The 16922-nt window shown below is 33.2% G+C and overlaps 1 protein-coding gene across 7 annotated transcripts in view; it reads left to right on the plus strand.

Moving 5' to 3' along the window:
• The window catches only part of LOC114872736 (heterogeneous nuclear ribonucleoprotein 27C-like), a 44251-nt gene that overhangs the window by 2295 nt on the left and 25034 nt on the right, over positions 1-16922 (plus strand). For 6 of the 7 annotated variants that reach the window (XM_029180297.2, XM_029180295.2, XM_029180293.2 and 3 more), the window contains exons 4-7: positions 1516-1598; positions 2051-2441; positions 3550-3750; positions 5599-5757. In XM_029180297.2, the coding sequence (XP_029036130.1) occupies positions 1516-1598; positions 2051-2441; positions 3550-3750; positions 5599-5757 (834 nt within the window). The remainder of the gene's footprint in view (positions 1-1515; positions 1599-2050; positions 2442-3549; positions 3751-5598; positions 5758-16922) is intronic. The other variant, XM_029180298.2, reaches the window with a different exon arrangement.

Consider the following 16922-nt stretch of genomic DNA (forward strand, 5'->3'; position numbering starts at 1 on the left):
GATATAATAAAAATTAGCGATTAGCAATTAATCGAAAAGTTAAAAATATTTTCGTACTTAAGCCAGTTAATTAATTTATGGTCATTGAACTTCCTCTGCTTGATTACCCTTTTTTTTAATGACCCTGCTCTTGCTCCCTTTAATAATTATAATTAATACATCCTAATTCACGATCTTTTTGATTGATATTGTTTGTTTTTAATATGTATTTACGAAATATTTTAAGGCTTTCTCCATAAATTAAAACTTACATGCATTATACATACATAGTTATTTATGTAGTGTTCTTATCCTACTTTGCTACTCTTAATAATTCGCCTTGTCTTACCTTAAAAATCGTTAAGATACTTTATGTTAAATTATATTAAATAGATTTATATATAGTGTGAATTTTGGCTAAGTTTTATTAAGGATAGCTTAAGGCTTTGTCAGGTTGTTAAGTACATAAGTTAAATGTACATAACTTAAGTCAAAGTTAAGCTATTAATAAGATACGTTGTAAATTCTATTTTTTATTATATATTATCCAATTATTATCCAATGATTAATAAACTCAATTAGTTATATTTATCTTTAATCACTATATATGTATAGAAAATAATTCGTAAAGTTAATATACATTTTATAATTATCACAACCTTTAAATAAAATTAGGATATGATTAATTTCAGTGGCTTGTTAATATTTTAAAAATTCTTGCTTGAACACACACACTGGTATTTTTATAGTTAAATATTTAGTACATATCTATATTCATTTACGAAAGGCATTTGTTGTCTTTCTACTTTACATATTTATTGATTTTTGGTGGCTGCATTCAAGAAGTTAGTTATTTAATTACTTCAAATCCGGTTTTATTTTTCATGCATCTTATTTGTCTAATAATATGTATGATTTTCTTTAATTAGCATTTAAATGACATACATCGAAATCCGTATTTAACACATTTTCTTTTCTATCGAATACGATTGATAATTTTATTCGGGGTGAGTAATTAAGTATGTCATTTTAAAAGCATAAAATGTAATCTAATAATCTTTTATTTCTTTTTTTAAGGGAAATTAACAATTTTATTTTATCTTTATCCGATGATTTTAATCATATCAAGGTACGAAATTGTACTTCGAGAGCTTCTTTAAATCAGCCATCATAAATTTTCTAGATTAAGTATTTTAAGTTTATGAGCACACAAGATATACGCTAGTATATAAATTCTTGTACAGTAGGCATTAAACAATTTTTCAAGATGCATGCTTCAGTTGGTACTAAAATTACGTGTAACTTTAAAGTATAAATTTTTTTTCAAATTAACGATAATTATTGACATAGTACAAAGTTACTGAATGTAATAAGAAACATGTACAAATAAAAATATATAAGGACCAATTGTAACGTTGACGGTAAATTGGTAAAATTGGGGTTACACATATACATATATATATAAAAAAAGAAAAATGTATTTGTTGTATAAATGTATGGGGCACCTTTTGATATACTCTCACCTTTGGACGGCAGGATTTGGCTTCCTCAGCTTCGAGGATGAAGATGCGGTGGACCGATGTGTAGCGGAGCATTTCGTCAACTTGAACGGAAAACAGGTATAGCATTATCTACACACTAGTATATACACATTTAATAGATTTACTGTAATGTAAAATAATAATAAGTACATGGTGTTAATTAGTAATTTATTGTTACATACCGTATAAGTTTGACGTGTTCGTGTTAGTTATAGTACTTATTTTATTTTACACGAATTGCTATGTTAATCTTAATGATTGTATGTTTAGTTTTTATTATGTAAGTGTCAATTTAAAAGAAAAACATTTAGTATACTATAAATTAATCTGCGTTATATTAAAAGTTACAAGTTAGAACATATTTAGAATTTATGTAAGACTTGGCGAGTTTAAAAAAGTATACATATATATACATACATATGGTGAACATTTGTTAATGTTATCAATGGAATTATTTAAATTTCATGAAATATTGAAATCGTTAAGATTGTATACATTGTTGATGAAAATTTTTATTTTTCTGATTTCAGGTTGAAATCAAACGCGCAGAACCACGAGATTCTTCGAGCAAAATGAATGATAGTCATCAAGGTCAATGGGGTCCACCTCAACAAGGTGGACCTCCAATGGGAATGGCTGGGAATATGGGACCTATGGGTGGTCCAAACGGACAAATGGGTGGACCTATGATGGGTGGCCCGATGGGTCCACCAGGAAACATGATGCAACAGTATCAGGGTTGGGGTACAAGTCCTCAGACTGGTGGATACGCTGGGTACACTACTCAGTATAATTCTCAGGGTTGGGGTGCACCTCCTGGCCCTCCTCAACAACAACAAATTCCACCACCACCACATCATCAATGGGGTAGCAGTTACAATGTTCAACCGGCAGCAGCTACCCAAGGCTATGGAAGTTACGGTGAGTTTTCTAAATAAAATTTCAATCGTTCTTATTTAAATAAAATCGAAAATAATGAAATTTATCCCATGGTAATCTCAACATTTCTATGATTCTATCACACGCGAATGATTATTAATTTCATTTATGGTTTTTCTTTCGATATCACAAGATAAGGTCACTGTTACAAAAATTTCACCATTACTTCGATCCTCTCCTTTCCCATTCCATCCTCCTTAAAATGTTAGGCGGAAATGAAAAATACGAACACTGAAAGATACCTATAGTAAGTAATTATTTATGAATTTTTTCGTGCCACCTGGAGGTTTTTATCATGGAAAGAGAATACAATAGGACATCATAATAAATATCAAGTGTATATCGAAAATAATTATGTCAGTTCAGAGTTCTATGACTATTCCTAGTACTGTTCGTAACATCACACATGCTTTTACAATTCAGATTTCTTTTCTGGTACAGTATGGATCGATATAATATATTGTTTCGATATAGACACTTCCGAAACATTGAATTCCATAATCTTATCTACAAAGTTTATGCTTGATTTTCCCCAGTCTCTCGTGCAATCATCCTTTTCTCCACACATCAATTCTTTCTTTGTTTTTTTTTTTCCACAAATATTTCATGAAAATTTTATGGATACAAAGTTTGCGAGGCAAGCAAAATTCTACGTCATTACACGTGACAACAGATAAGACATTTGTTTTTGCATTGTAAATTTACCTTTATCAGAGGCTATAATTTCGTTATCTCTTCAGGGAAGCAAGCATAAACGTTTTAAGTCGAACGACATTTGAACGTACACAGTGTTTAAAAAACATTAAAAACATTTCATAAGTAAAAACGAACCATTTCAGTGGCAAGGGCTGAAGAACCTGTTAACATTTAAATTACCTTGCCCTCTTCGACATGTCACCATTACTTCTGATGTCTTCAGTTATAGAAACCATGATTTAGAGATTTTTTAGCATTTCTAAAATTGAATTTAATTAATTTGCGAGTACCTGAGGTGTACTTAAACTTGGCACTGAAATGGTTGATCAAGTTAAGGCAAAGCTTCAAAAGATGGTAGCCGGTGACACGTGTTTTGTGTGGTTGATGATCGCAGGTGGGCCGGCGGCGGCCGCTTCAGGGGGCTATGGGCCCACAGCGGGTACTGGCGGGGCTGCGGGGGGCGGTCCCGGGGGTTCCTGGAACTCCTGGAACATGCCACAGAACGGGCCCCCACCTGGGACCCAGCCACCACCTCAGCCTCCTCAGCCTAACTCCTCGCAGCCCAACTCCAACTCGAACCCCTCTGGCCCGCAGGGTAAGCCTTCAAGCTCAATCAAACGAACTCTATCCCCTTTCCATCAGTTCACATCGTGCAATTCCATTTTCTCCTAGCTTTTTTTTTATCGCGTCTCCTTCAATTGATTTTTCTTTTCCCCCCACTTATTATGCTTCCTTTTGAAATCATACCGTCGGTCATCTTGGGTGTTTTATATCGTGAATCATCTATGATTTATCGCTCATTGCTTATTAATATTTCATTGCAAAATATTGTATCGAGAATGATAGATTATTTGTTGTCTATTAACAATTGTATTAATGTAATTGATTTATGAAGTTGAATGAAAACGAATCACGTAAAACTAGACGAGATATTTTATACATTTTTCTCCGACGAATAAAATTTTGTCCAATTATGAGATATACTCCTTGTTCCTTGGTCCTTGTTTTTGTATTTGCACGATTCTCAATTCGCTTTATCATCTGCGGATTCTGTTATACACGTCGCTTGTCATATGTATAGAAATTCGACCAGAGCATGTATTTTGTTTAGAATACGATAATTGTAATGCTAGTTTGTACGTTTTCTTTTCTGTTTGTATTGTAAATATAGAGCTACGCTTAGAATTAATTGTTAGTCATACTTAACGAATATCGTAGCAAATTGTAATCATTCGCATTTTCGCATTTAATCATTCATTATACTATGTAAACCAATACAAGTATTTTCTTTCTACTTTAATTGGTTGTTATTTTAATACCTCCCGAAAAATAGTAATTGGTTCCTCTGATTATTAGTAGCAGTGTTTTCAACTTTATATCAAGATTTCTAAATAACGATTCGCAGTAATGATAGTGCAATCCTAGTCTCACTCCTTTCACTTCCTTTATTGCCTACCGATAGAATTTACGGCGAATTCATTGAGATATTAAATCTTTCACGACGTTGATGAATTTTCGATTATTTCTAATCCATTTTTCAATTACATTTATTTAATAGCTAATTATAGACACAAATTCTATATTTTTATGAAGGGGGGAGTGTTCTACTGGAAACTTTTCGAATTGGTTTAAAAGACTTTGCAAAGTTTAAGTGAAATTAACGAGTTCACGATCATACATTTTCCTTGCTAAAGTTTGCATTTATAATTGTCGACGCTTTCTTAATTGTACGCTTAATACATCTAAATGTATTGATCTCAGTACGTTTTTTTCTATACATTCAATTCTTTTATTTTAATTATAACACTAACAAGCCCTCAAATGAAAATAAGATTAAAGAAACGTTTGAGATACTTGTATCTTCGATCGACTATCTAACTTGGTACTAATTAATGGATGTTTAAATTAATCCTCGGAGAACAGGTCCTTATCAATAGCTTTTCTAATTTCGTATTCTTTTCCATAATGTACGTGACAAATTCGCCAATTTTCAAACCATAATTATTAATTAATTCTCGAGATAGTAACATGATGTGTATAAAGTACCCTCCTGCTCCTGCTATTACGAGGGTTGATTATACCATTAATGAGCACGTCGTTCCCCTGACAAGTATTGAAAATGTATCTGCGCCGGGGAGAGATTGCCGCAGCTTCATTAACCCATTAATACCCAAAGTTGCGTATAGTCAATGTCTTTTACGATCACAAATCTTATTTTACTATCGAAATACCCATTTGCCATGACACGTTTGCTGTGTGTCATAACGTTATTAATTAGGCACACTATACCGGGTAAGCGACAACAAACGTGTCAACCACCCATTTGCATGTATTATTTATTTACCATGAAAAATAATATCAAGATCTCTGGGAATTAATGGGTTAATGAACAAAATGAGGTAAGTGGAGAAGTAGTATAACACCATGGAAATCAATGTTCCAGGTGACATGTATTCGCGACAGACCACCGGGTCAGGTGCGCCTGGGTCCAGTAGCAGTTCAGCTAAGACTCCGGATTATGCTGGCTATGGTTCCGCATATGGTAATTACGCTGACACCAGTTATCCACAGCGTTCGTATCAAGCCGGAGAAAGCAACCAAGGTGGGTATGCCGCCAGCGCTCCTAAACCCCAGCAAGGCTTTGATTTCAAAGAGTGGCCCACCTCATGACCATTTTAATTGACCCGTGATGGAGATATGCGCTGAATGGCTTGGCCTTGCTCGTGGGTTATTTTCTTTTTTTTTCTTTCTTTTATTACAAATATATTCAGATTCAGAAGAAAACAGCAAACCATACAACATACGTGTATCGATCGTGAAGCTGGTGCTCGAATTTGGGACATTTTTTGGATCGATTTATACGAGAAAAGACTTTATTTTGAAAATATCGGCGCTTTATAGTCTGAGACTTTTTTAGAGTTTTTTTGAAGAGTTTATTATTGATCATATCGGATCTGAGATTTTTCATTTATCAAAGAATGTCTCGAATTTACCAGTTGGTATTGTTCGCGAGCGATTTTATTTTGTTACTAATTTTTCTTTCCCTTCTTTATTTTTCTTTTTTTTGTTTTTAATATCTTATCTTTGGCATTAGAAGAAAAACACAATTTTTACCTGTGTTTGTTAAACAGAAGTAAGTGGTACTTCGACTATTTTGAAATATCAATTTTATTGATCGCTCGCGAACAGGCTCATGATCTTGTTTGGTTTCAAAGTAACATAGAAAACAAACGGATGATAAGAAAATTGAACACGGTAATAATCACCTGAATAGATGCCAGGATAAAAACACCCATGGTGCAAGCGAATTTTTGTACATGGCACTGGGATAGAGGGTAGGAAGCGGAATATAGAAGTATTATAAGAGTTAAAACTAGATCGAAATGGAATTAAATGAAATCAAGCAGAAACAAATGATAAAAAACGAAGCGAGTGTAAAGAAATATATAAGGGAGATAATTATGCTGATCATTAATTACTTATATAAACAGCATTTAAGCAGAGGTGAATGAGAACTCGTTTGTTGTTTTTTTTCTTCTTTTTTTTTTCTTTCTTGTTTTGAGAATTTCTTCTCAATGGATGGCACAAATTTTCGATGCTCGTTCACCTCTTTAATATTTTTAGCGAACACTTCGGTAATTTGAAAATAAGAATACTAAAAATAAAAAATGAAATATTAATATTATGGTCTCCGATGGAAGGTCATCGATTGACTTTGCACATTCGAGACACCCGTCCCTCCACGATCTCGTATTTATTAAAAAAAAAAAAAAAATAGTTGTTACGCTGGATTAACCGAAGGAAGAAGGAAAAAAAAGTATGAAAAAGTAATTAATGAAATAATTAAGTAAGGTGTTCACACAGGCTGACTTATAACCTAACCTACAGAGGATAGTGTAAAATAAATAGATCATTTTAAATATGATGTATGTATATCTATAAAACATTGACAGCAGGGTGCAGTTTCCTCGATCATGTTTTTTCTGTTCTCTTCTCATCATTTTTTCTATTTTATTTTTTACTTTTATTTTCACTTCATCTCACTAGTAGTAACTTAGACGTATCGTCTATTTTTATTATTTACTTCTCTTTCGCTGTCTGTTCTTTTTTTTTTTTTGACTTGTATTTCATTTGTCTGGTCCTTTTCCGTTTCCATTTGTATTCGAGGGTTTATCATTTCTCGAAGGAAGAGGACAAGAAGGAAACGAAACAAACGCTAATGAATTTTAATGAAAATGAAAGAAAAATTGTATCATAAGAACTTTTTGACCGTCAGACAGGTTTCTGTACGGGCTGTATTTGCATCAAATATGGAAACTAGTTTATATATTTTACCTCGAATTTATAATAGTTAATTATTAGACACGTTTAAGGCTACAATTATTGTTACTATTAATTATTATTATATTACTTCTATGATAATTAATTACTATTATAATACTATTACCATTATAAAAAGAAAAAAAACTATTTACAGGCTATTTACCACTAATTACTGTTGCGACTGCTCCTACTGCAACCATTACGATTGCACTAACTACACTATATTATTATTGTCTCTATAATAATTACAAATATTGTACGATGATGCTTATAAGTGTTTAAATTTTAGATGATATTAGAGATGAGAGAGAGGGAGAGAGAGATCATGGTATCTAAAGGTTGGAGGGAGGGGTATTTGTATAATTTGTACGGTGTTCTCGGCGGGGGGCCGCCGATCTGAAAAGTCTACCTGATTAAATATATATGACTTAATTGTATTTACTCTGTAGGATTTACCATAGTTCTAAACAATGAATATTTCGGAAGAATGCTCTCAAATGCTCATGTTTATTACTGAGCGGGTCGCGTTGTGTCTTACTTTGTCAATAAGAATCGCAAGTATTACGCTAAATGTAATTTTAAATTTTTGTACGAGGTCACACTATATAATTCGTAGGTTTACAATTAAATAATCAATCAACAATTTGTGTAAGCTTCTCCTCGAATATGATCTCAAATACGAGTTTAGTTCATTTCGGTTCTATTTTTGTTTTTCCTCACAGCATCTATTCATTTCTCTTGTCAAATTGCAACGAGATCCTTTTTTCTTCGCAACGTTAACTCATATATTTACAATATACTCCAAAATCTATCAAGATTTCTTTTTCTTTTCTTTTTTGTTTTTTTTTTTTTCTATTCCTTTACATCTGTACTTATTCTTACGTGTCCATCAGACGTTCGTTACCGTTTCGCGTCTCGATTCGGTATATTTTTTTTTATTCTTGTTGAAGCTATTGTTAACAGTATCATATAGTATCGTAGAACCAGGGATACGTTAAAGTCAATGGGATGAAGAGAAAGCATTAACAAACGCGACTCGTGGAAACTTCTGGGATCAACGCAATAACACAACTACTGACTAACAAAGAGAAAAAGAATACTAAAGACAAGAAAAGACGAGTAATAGGGAGCTCAATCAAACAAAACCGTTTTTACACTAATTGTTATGATAATTACACGGAACACACGTAACAGATAAATACACTTAACACGTACACTTTAACGCGCATGAAGAAGTAAACTTAATTGAAAATGTTAGAAAAAATACACACAGAGGCCACAAGTTGTTTGAACATTCAAATAAATAGTAAATTAATAAGAAGCTAAATAGATAAAAGAAAATAAAGCGATTACTTTGTGGTGGTTGTTCTAAATAATACACGTTAATTAATACCTACTTGAGAGAAAGAGTGGGAGAGAAAGATATGAAAGAGAGGGAGAGAACGCGCGAGAGCGGCAAAATTTTCTAAAGAGAGGAAAAATTGAAAAAAAAAAAGAGTTTTATCCCTACGGCTGTTTTTTCAGAACTTATTTTATAATAAAAAAGAAGTAAAGTAAAAGTAATATAATAAAGAAACAAGAACCACTAGTATATCGATTTATGATTATAATTATTACTAACTAACTGTTGTATTCCTTACTATTTATCGATTTTTAAATAAAGTTAAAGCGTATAAATTTAACGAATTTTTAAGTGTATGCAAAGAGCGTTGTTGGGAGAAAGTGATTTATATAACATTTGATTTATTAGAAGCGTTTTTAACGATAATTAATGTGTTTGTTGGCAATCGGTAAGCGAGGTAAATTAATTTATAATTATAATTAAAAACGAGTCTCAGAGGGATGATTAAATTAACTCTAAGCGTGGCAAAGAGAGGGAGAGAGAGAGAGAGAGAAGAGAGAGACAGATAATAGAAAAATAAAAAAACGGTACGGTTAAAATGATTACAAAGTAGAAAAATGGCTGCCTTGCCGCACTTGTATATACATATATTTTAGGGTATGGTACGGAAGAGTATAAATAATTTGAGGCGAGAATGTATAGCAAAGGATTTGAGAAAAAAACACACACACACACAGAAAATGAGATGACAAGAAAGCGGGAGCTAGCGGGACTATTCGAATAATTGACGATAAATAATTATAAAACAAATAATATATTTATATTTAACGTAATATTATTAGTATTTTTCAATACAGAGATAATGCATCTAATTAACGTAATACGTAGCAAATAGGGAAAAATACTTTGATTCTAGCCGTTGTTACTACCTGTCGTAATTTTGTGATGCGAATACGTATCATTAATTGCGGCTTGCTCTCAGGGTTGTTACTGTCTTTGATCCTCTTTTCTTTTTATTTTCATTTTCTTTTTCTTTTTCGCGTTCTCCCTGTCTAAGTTGATTTATTCTTAGAATCTTCGAGACTTGTATTTATATTTTTACTGGGCTCGTTAATGATACATTTATCAATAATTTTCTTTTTCTTTTTTTAAATGAATTCTTCAGCGGTATCGTGCTTGAAATAGGCATTCATTTTACTTCTGAATTATTTATTGTTGACTCGTAGGATTGAAATAATTTTTTATTTCGGAGAGAGAGGGAGAGAGTGAGAGAGAGAGACACACTAATCGTACATTAAGATTTAAGTATTGAAAACCACATACAGTTCGTAGATTTAATTCTTCGTTTTAAGACACTACCAACAGGGAGAGTAAAAAAAGAATTCAATTTTATAAACACGTTAGATATTTGTAATTTTTACACTTTTACACTTTTTACACGTTTTAGTATTCTCCATTTATTTTTGTTCTTTACAGTCATACGTATATATTTAATTTTCAACCTTTACCTTACGTTCTAACACCGTTTTCCCATTTCTTCATGCATTTCATAGCTTCTACTAATGATTGTCTCTTAATTTTTTTTTTCTCGATAAACGTTTTTCTTAAAGAGGTGATCTATAATCTATTTAGGTACTGAATTTCGTTTTAATTTAATTAGATAGTGCATTCAAGTAAATCCTTTTTTTTTTGTTGTAATTAATTTAACGAATACGTATGCGTTAGGTTTGCAAGGTAAAAAGAAGAAGTTAAGCATTGAATATTTAACGATGAGAAACGATAAAATATATTTATAATTCCGGGGACGTTACATGTCTGTTTTTTAACGTTAACGCATACTTGACGTCCCGCTCACTGAAGACTGGTCATTATAATTAAATATTATACTTAAATACTTACTATTGTAATCTATACGAGGAGACAGTTTTTTATCGATGAGTTTAATCGTAATTTTTAATGGATATTAATAATGTAATTAGTTGATACCACAACGACCTATTGGCCATTGCATTTTCTACACGCTTATTATTATATCTCAATTGAATCTTCAACATTCGCATTTCCCCTCCCTTATCTTTTTCTTGTTTATCGTTAACGGCCGTGAAAGACAGCATTGAAAATTCGAATACGATATACGTGATGTTTGCCACGAATCAAGGAACAAAGTTCGGAAAGAATCTTTTTTTCTTTTTTCTCTTTTGTTAAATTTCAACATCGAAATCATTTACTCCCATTTAAAGCACAAATCTTTCGGGTGATACGTAAACACCACTGCCTGAACTTTTGTCTTATCATCACTTTGGTTACACACTTAAAGATCCCATAAATTTGTTAAAAAATTCGAGTTGTTGCCAATCGTATCTGTATCACCGTGAGGCACAAAGAAACGTCGATTAAAGTTCAATTCGTTTAGTACTTGTTCGATCAAGTGAAATGATAACAGAGAACAAAAATGAGAGAAATGGAAAAAGGTGTAATAGTCAGAGAGAAAGAAACGAATGTTCAACATGGTTAAGAAAGGATGGAATGTGTGTCATATATGTATATGCATATACAGACGTACACACACATACACACACGCTGTAGAAACACACCAAGGATATTCTAAATTACGTTTACAGTAGATGCAGTTAAGGTCTAGTGATCCTTGTCTGAATAAAAACGAGAATTGATAAAGACGAGAATCTGTACAGTAGCTAATGGGAAACACGTAGAGATTTAAAGAAAGAAAAAAATAAATAAATAAAAGAAACATAAAGCTAACTCTTCAAGTTTTACATAAGAAAGAAAATTCTAAATGTACATTTGTGTTAAGTGCCCTGCTATAAGTGTAAGAAGTTGATATAGACGAACCGTTCCAACCCTTTTGTCTCTGAATACAAACTTTTATTTTAGATCCAAAATAAGATATAGTTTAGCTACATTCAAGTCAAATAACAAAATAGGAATTATTTGTTAGGTAATTTAGAATACTGGTAGTAGATAGGTGTTCCATTCGGGACGAAAGGGTTAACGGCACCTCGTGTGCGCAAGAAAAATCGACACACATGTTCACCTACACACATTCACACACATCATTTTACACCGTATTAATTGCTTCACATTCGGTGATTAAGGGTTGGTACACGCGGCTAGGAGGGGAGGGAATGATAGCAAGAGAAGAAAAACAAATTCTATAAAGATTCGTAACGAAACCGTGAGTGCATTAGATGAATTGGATCGAGGCTAGACATTTTCTTCCTGCATTGTTACTCGAGAGAGCCGCCAAATACAAGAGATGCGAAACATGAATTGGAAATAAATTAAAAAAGAAAAAACGCGTTGCCGCTTATCTTGATTTTCACTCGAGAATAAGAAAACACGAGGAAAGGTTAAACAAAAATGATTATTAAACTCGCTTTTAAGTGAATGGAATTCCTACAGTTTGTGGAATGCTTTGTCTCGCATTGAACGAACGCGAATCGATCGATCTATGCTTTTATCATATTTTTAGTGTGAAGTATAAGGATAAAATAAATTTAAAGAAAAAGAAGTGAAAACATACACGGAAACAAAACAAAACAAGTCGACGATAATATTGACGATTATGTAACGATAATAAATGAAATTGTTAACTGTAATAACATGACCTGTATACTTGTAACTTTTAGCATTATATATTGGTAAGATCGTGTGCCCCCCTACGAGCAAAACGTTTAGAATATATTTATAGTGGAACGAATAGATAAAACGTGAAACGAGATGAAAAATGTTATTAAAAATGCAAACGATATATTGTGTTAGTAAGATATAATTAAAGGTCGCATCGGCTGAAAGTCGTGCACCACGATGAGAATGAAAATTCGTAATGGCCGATGTGACCCACGTAAACGGCGAAAAAAACGTATCCACGTTCATCGTGTTTTTTGCCTCAGACCTAAGGATACATTTATAAGGATCTTTACGCTCGCACGCTTTCTGTCCATCTTATTCCCAGTGCCCCAACACTGAAAAAAATCTCTGTACCCAGAGGGGTGTACGACTTCTCGACAGTGTTAAACAGACGGTTCGCAGGTATACAAGAAACAAGATAAATAAAATAGAAATGAAAAAGAAAACGGTTTAACACGTTGATTGTCATGTGGACGACTGGCGCCACGAATGTAATAAAATAAAATAAAATTTTGAGTAATATTAATCCTTTGATACAATCACTAAATTAGATTTAAATAGAATAAAAATTTTAAGGAAAGGGTTAATATTCTATTAACACTTTGATGACTGCTGATTTTGCAGAGTCTATCGCTTCTGCAATGACATGTTAATTTTTAGAAAATTGTCAATTGGAGTTTTTGTAATTTACACTACAAAATTGCCAATCGACTAATTGTAATTATCGTGTGATACAATAGACAAATTGTAATTAACGCGTGGTACAATAGATAGGAACAGTAAAGAATAATGAAATAAGATGTTAAGTATCGGTCGTCAAAGCGTTAATTATACCAAGTAGTAAGTGCAAAGTTATAAATTTGAAAAATGCAACAGTTGTATTGTAAATAATTACAATTTTATCGTATCATGCCAACGCGTCGTTTTCACCATGGCAGTCAAAGTTGCAAAACCTGAAAGCAAAGTAAAAAATAAATTAATTTTCCTTGAAATATACACAAAGGGACGAAGTCGAACAGCCCGCTGTTGGTTCAGCAGTAGTTACAAAATAAAAATGTACCAGGCCAAAGCGCATTTTCTCTTACCCTTAAGGGTTTCTCCTTTAAGGTACTGTCGAAAACAAAAGATGTAGAATCGAAAGAGAAACGTGAGAAAAAAAAAAAAAAAAAAAAAAAATAAAAAAAATATGAAAAACAGGATAGGATAAAGAGAGAGAGGAAGGAAAAAGGATATAATATATTTAGGGGTAAGCACGAGAGAAATTCGGAGCGAAAAATTATAATAACAGAGAAAAGATATGGAAGAAAGAAAGAGAGAAAGAGAGAGCGAGAGAGCGCGCGCGCGAGAGAGAGAGCGAGAGAAAGGATTATTTTTTTTTGTCGCGATGAACATTTATAATATTATGCGCGTTAACTGATAGTAACGATTTAATGAACGATCATTGATTATTATTATTACTATTAATTACTGCTATTACACACAGACAGAAAGAGATGTTGAGAGAGAACACATGTTTACATGCTATTCTATCATGTATCTATATTATTCATTGCAACGTATATGTATGTACACGCACTCGTATGTCTGCTCGTGTAAATGTATATCTTTAAAAGAAGAAAAAAAAAGCAGAAGGAGAAAATATATCGATATAGGGGCGTACATATTATTTTTTTTTTTTTTAAGGGTATGCACGTAAAAAATGATCGACATATATACGTGTCTATATATACCACATACATATATATCTATACACATTTCCGTACACACACCAGTTTTCTTTCATTTTATAATTTTCTACGAATCTAATAGGGGTTGTAACGCGATTGAAAAGCAGAAGGGATGGAAATAAAAAAGACGACCCAATTTGTTGGTCGACGAATGAAATTGATGGTAGTTCGCGACAAAAATGAGATCACGAAGATGTACGTAGATTAATCGTCGAACGTTCGATTATCTTACGTAAAGAGACACGAGGCGAAATGTTGTTAACGTTAATTGGGAGAACAAAGAGGGAAGGGAAAAATGGACGGAAGGAAGATGAGGGAGACGAGAGTGAGGTAGGGTGAAAGTGCACGGATGAGAGAGATTATATTAAACTTAGTCCTAGCAATTAGGGAGACAAGGGGTAGCATTGATCCTATTATCGGAGTAAATTTTTTATCAACACGTGTGCACCGTTTTTCGAGAGCATGCCAATCGCATCTCGATACACCGAAAATCTTTTTATCTTTTCTTTTTTTTTTGTACAGACACGATTTGCGCGTTAACGATATAATTAACGATAGTTGGTTAGATTTTAGTTGATTCGAGAAACTATTTCATGGAGACTGAACGCGTAGGTCTTACCTCCCTAAACGATATTTAATATGATAACGTCCTGATAAGTCGGATCATTTGAATAATTAATTGTCCTCGTTCAAGCGAGGCACATTGCTCGATACAACGTATATATGTGTATGTATATACCTGCGCAAGCTTTTGTTTTTTAAACATGAGAATTACATTAATTTTGAAGCAAAAGTTCACGTAATTGTATATTTCTAATGTTATCAGTGTCTATACCGTAGATAACGTTGCTTGAAATTCAATCAAACCTTTTCTCTGTGTTTTAATCGCTAAGCATTGCTGTTTGCACTTTTCTTGCTGTTAACGTATCTTGAAGATGGAATATATAACACTTGGATGATCATAAATTGTGTGAAATATTTAGATTCTAAATTACACTTTGATTTAACAAAAATTTAGCTAAAATAATATGAGTAATTTCTAAATGACTGTCAAAGTGTTAAAACTAAATTCCATGAGTTTGATTCTGAATTAAAAATTCTGAATGATATTTTCACAAGATCATCGTCACATTTGCAATCGCGTGATCGTCACGTTTGTTCGAACCCATCATTTACTTTTCCCCGTATAAACGACCGTGATAAGTTGTGGGATAAGAATAGTCGTAAATCATGTTAATAAGCCGAGTTGTTAGCAGACAATGGTACGATTCAGTTCACAGAGTTCTTTGTTCTTCGGATACCCACGTGAACTTGAGAAAAAAAGAGAAACGAGAAAAGCTGCTAGCAATTTCTTTAATCTACTATTTGGATACAACTAACTCGCAGGCATCTCTTAGGATACTCTTAGAATTAAAAACGGTACAGAAAGATAACGCGACCGAGACGGAAACGATAAGATGTTTTTTAATATAAAGAAAATGTACCTCGTAAGTGATTCTCAACGAGGGGCGACAGCTGCTTCTTCTTTGTTCCTGGAGTTCCTAGACGTCGGTCCTTTCGTGATAAGTCCTTCGCTATTTTAGCCGATAATATCAAGCCGGGCAATCGTCGACCAGATGTATATTCTACTTTCACCGCGATATGTAATATATTTAATAAATCGCTAAGGAATATGACGCTGTAAAGTTAAGCGCACGCGTTCGCATCCAACCGAAAATGCACCTCTCATCGACCGTCAGTTAAACGCGAAATCAAAAGAAACCACGATAGTCTAGCTAAGTTTTTTCTATTATAGAAACGTACAACGTCCATTTATCAGATTCCATACGAGTGTCAACGACCGGTTGCAAACCGATGTTACGCGGTTTAAGACGAACGTGTTTCAGACTGAGACTATAGACTCCTCTTTTGACTTGGAAAACGAATGATTTACATCGGAACCGTTCGAACGATATATTATTCAAAACCGACGAGAAAATCCGATAGTTCTCTTTAAGTAAGTCAGCCTCTAAGCAATTCGGGACCCGAAAGAAAAACGTTTTCAATTAAAGTACTAGTTAATCATAATCGTAAATTAAAGATGTCGGGAACGGGCAGAAGTGACTCTGACAAGGGGAACTACCCAAGTGTTACACTCACTTATTAATGAAACTGTCCCAGCTTGTAGAGTTCGTCGAGCTGAATAACTATTATATAAAAATTATCATAAAAAAAAGGAAAAAAATTTTTGGAAACCAAGGATTTGAACCGAGGACCTTCAGATTGCGAATCATGGATCCGCTCCGTGGTTAGACACATGACTCGCAATCTAAAGGTCCTAGGGTTCAAATCCTTGGTTCCCACATTTTTTTTTTTTTTTTAAATGATAATTCGTCTCTTTTTGAATAATTAAAATTCTATATAATTCTATATAATATCTTTTAAACAATTAGCCGTCTGCCCACAAAACGGGGTATAGGCGCGTTCAGCTCGACGAGCTTTACAAGCTAGCAAAGTTTCATTAATAAGTAAGTGTAACACTTGGGTAGTTCTTCGTATGAGAATCGAAGGAATTTGAAAATGAACAAGCTTTCCTGTAAGAAAGAACCATAAACGAGCCTTAAACGATACTTTTACTCTTTGTATAGAATTTACCGATTAACGTATATATTAGACGGTACGTCCAGATCGCAGAGAGAGAGAGGGAGAATACGAAACCTGTTAGATCGTTAATGAATGAATCAA

This window comes from Osmia bicornis, chromosome 14, assembly GCF_907164935.1.
Source record: "Osmia bicornis bicornis chromosome 14, iOsmBic2.1, whole genome shotgun sequence".
In the NCBI taxonomy this organism is placed as follows: domain Eukaryota; kingdom Metazoa; phylum Arthropoda; class Insecta; order Hymenoptera; family Megachilidae; genus Osmia; species Osmia bicornis.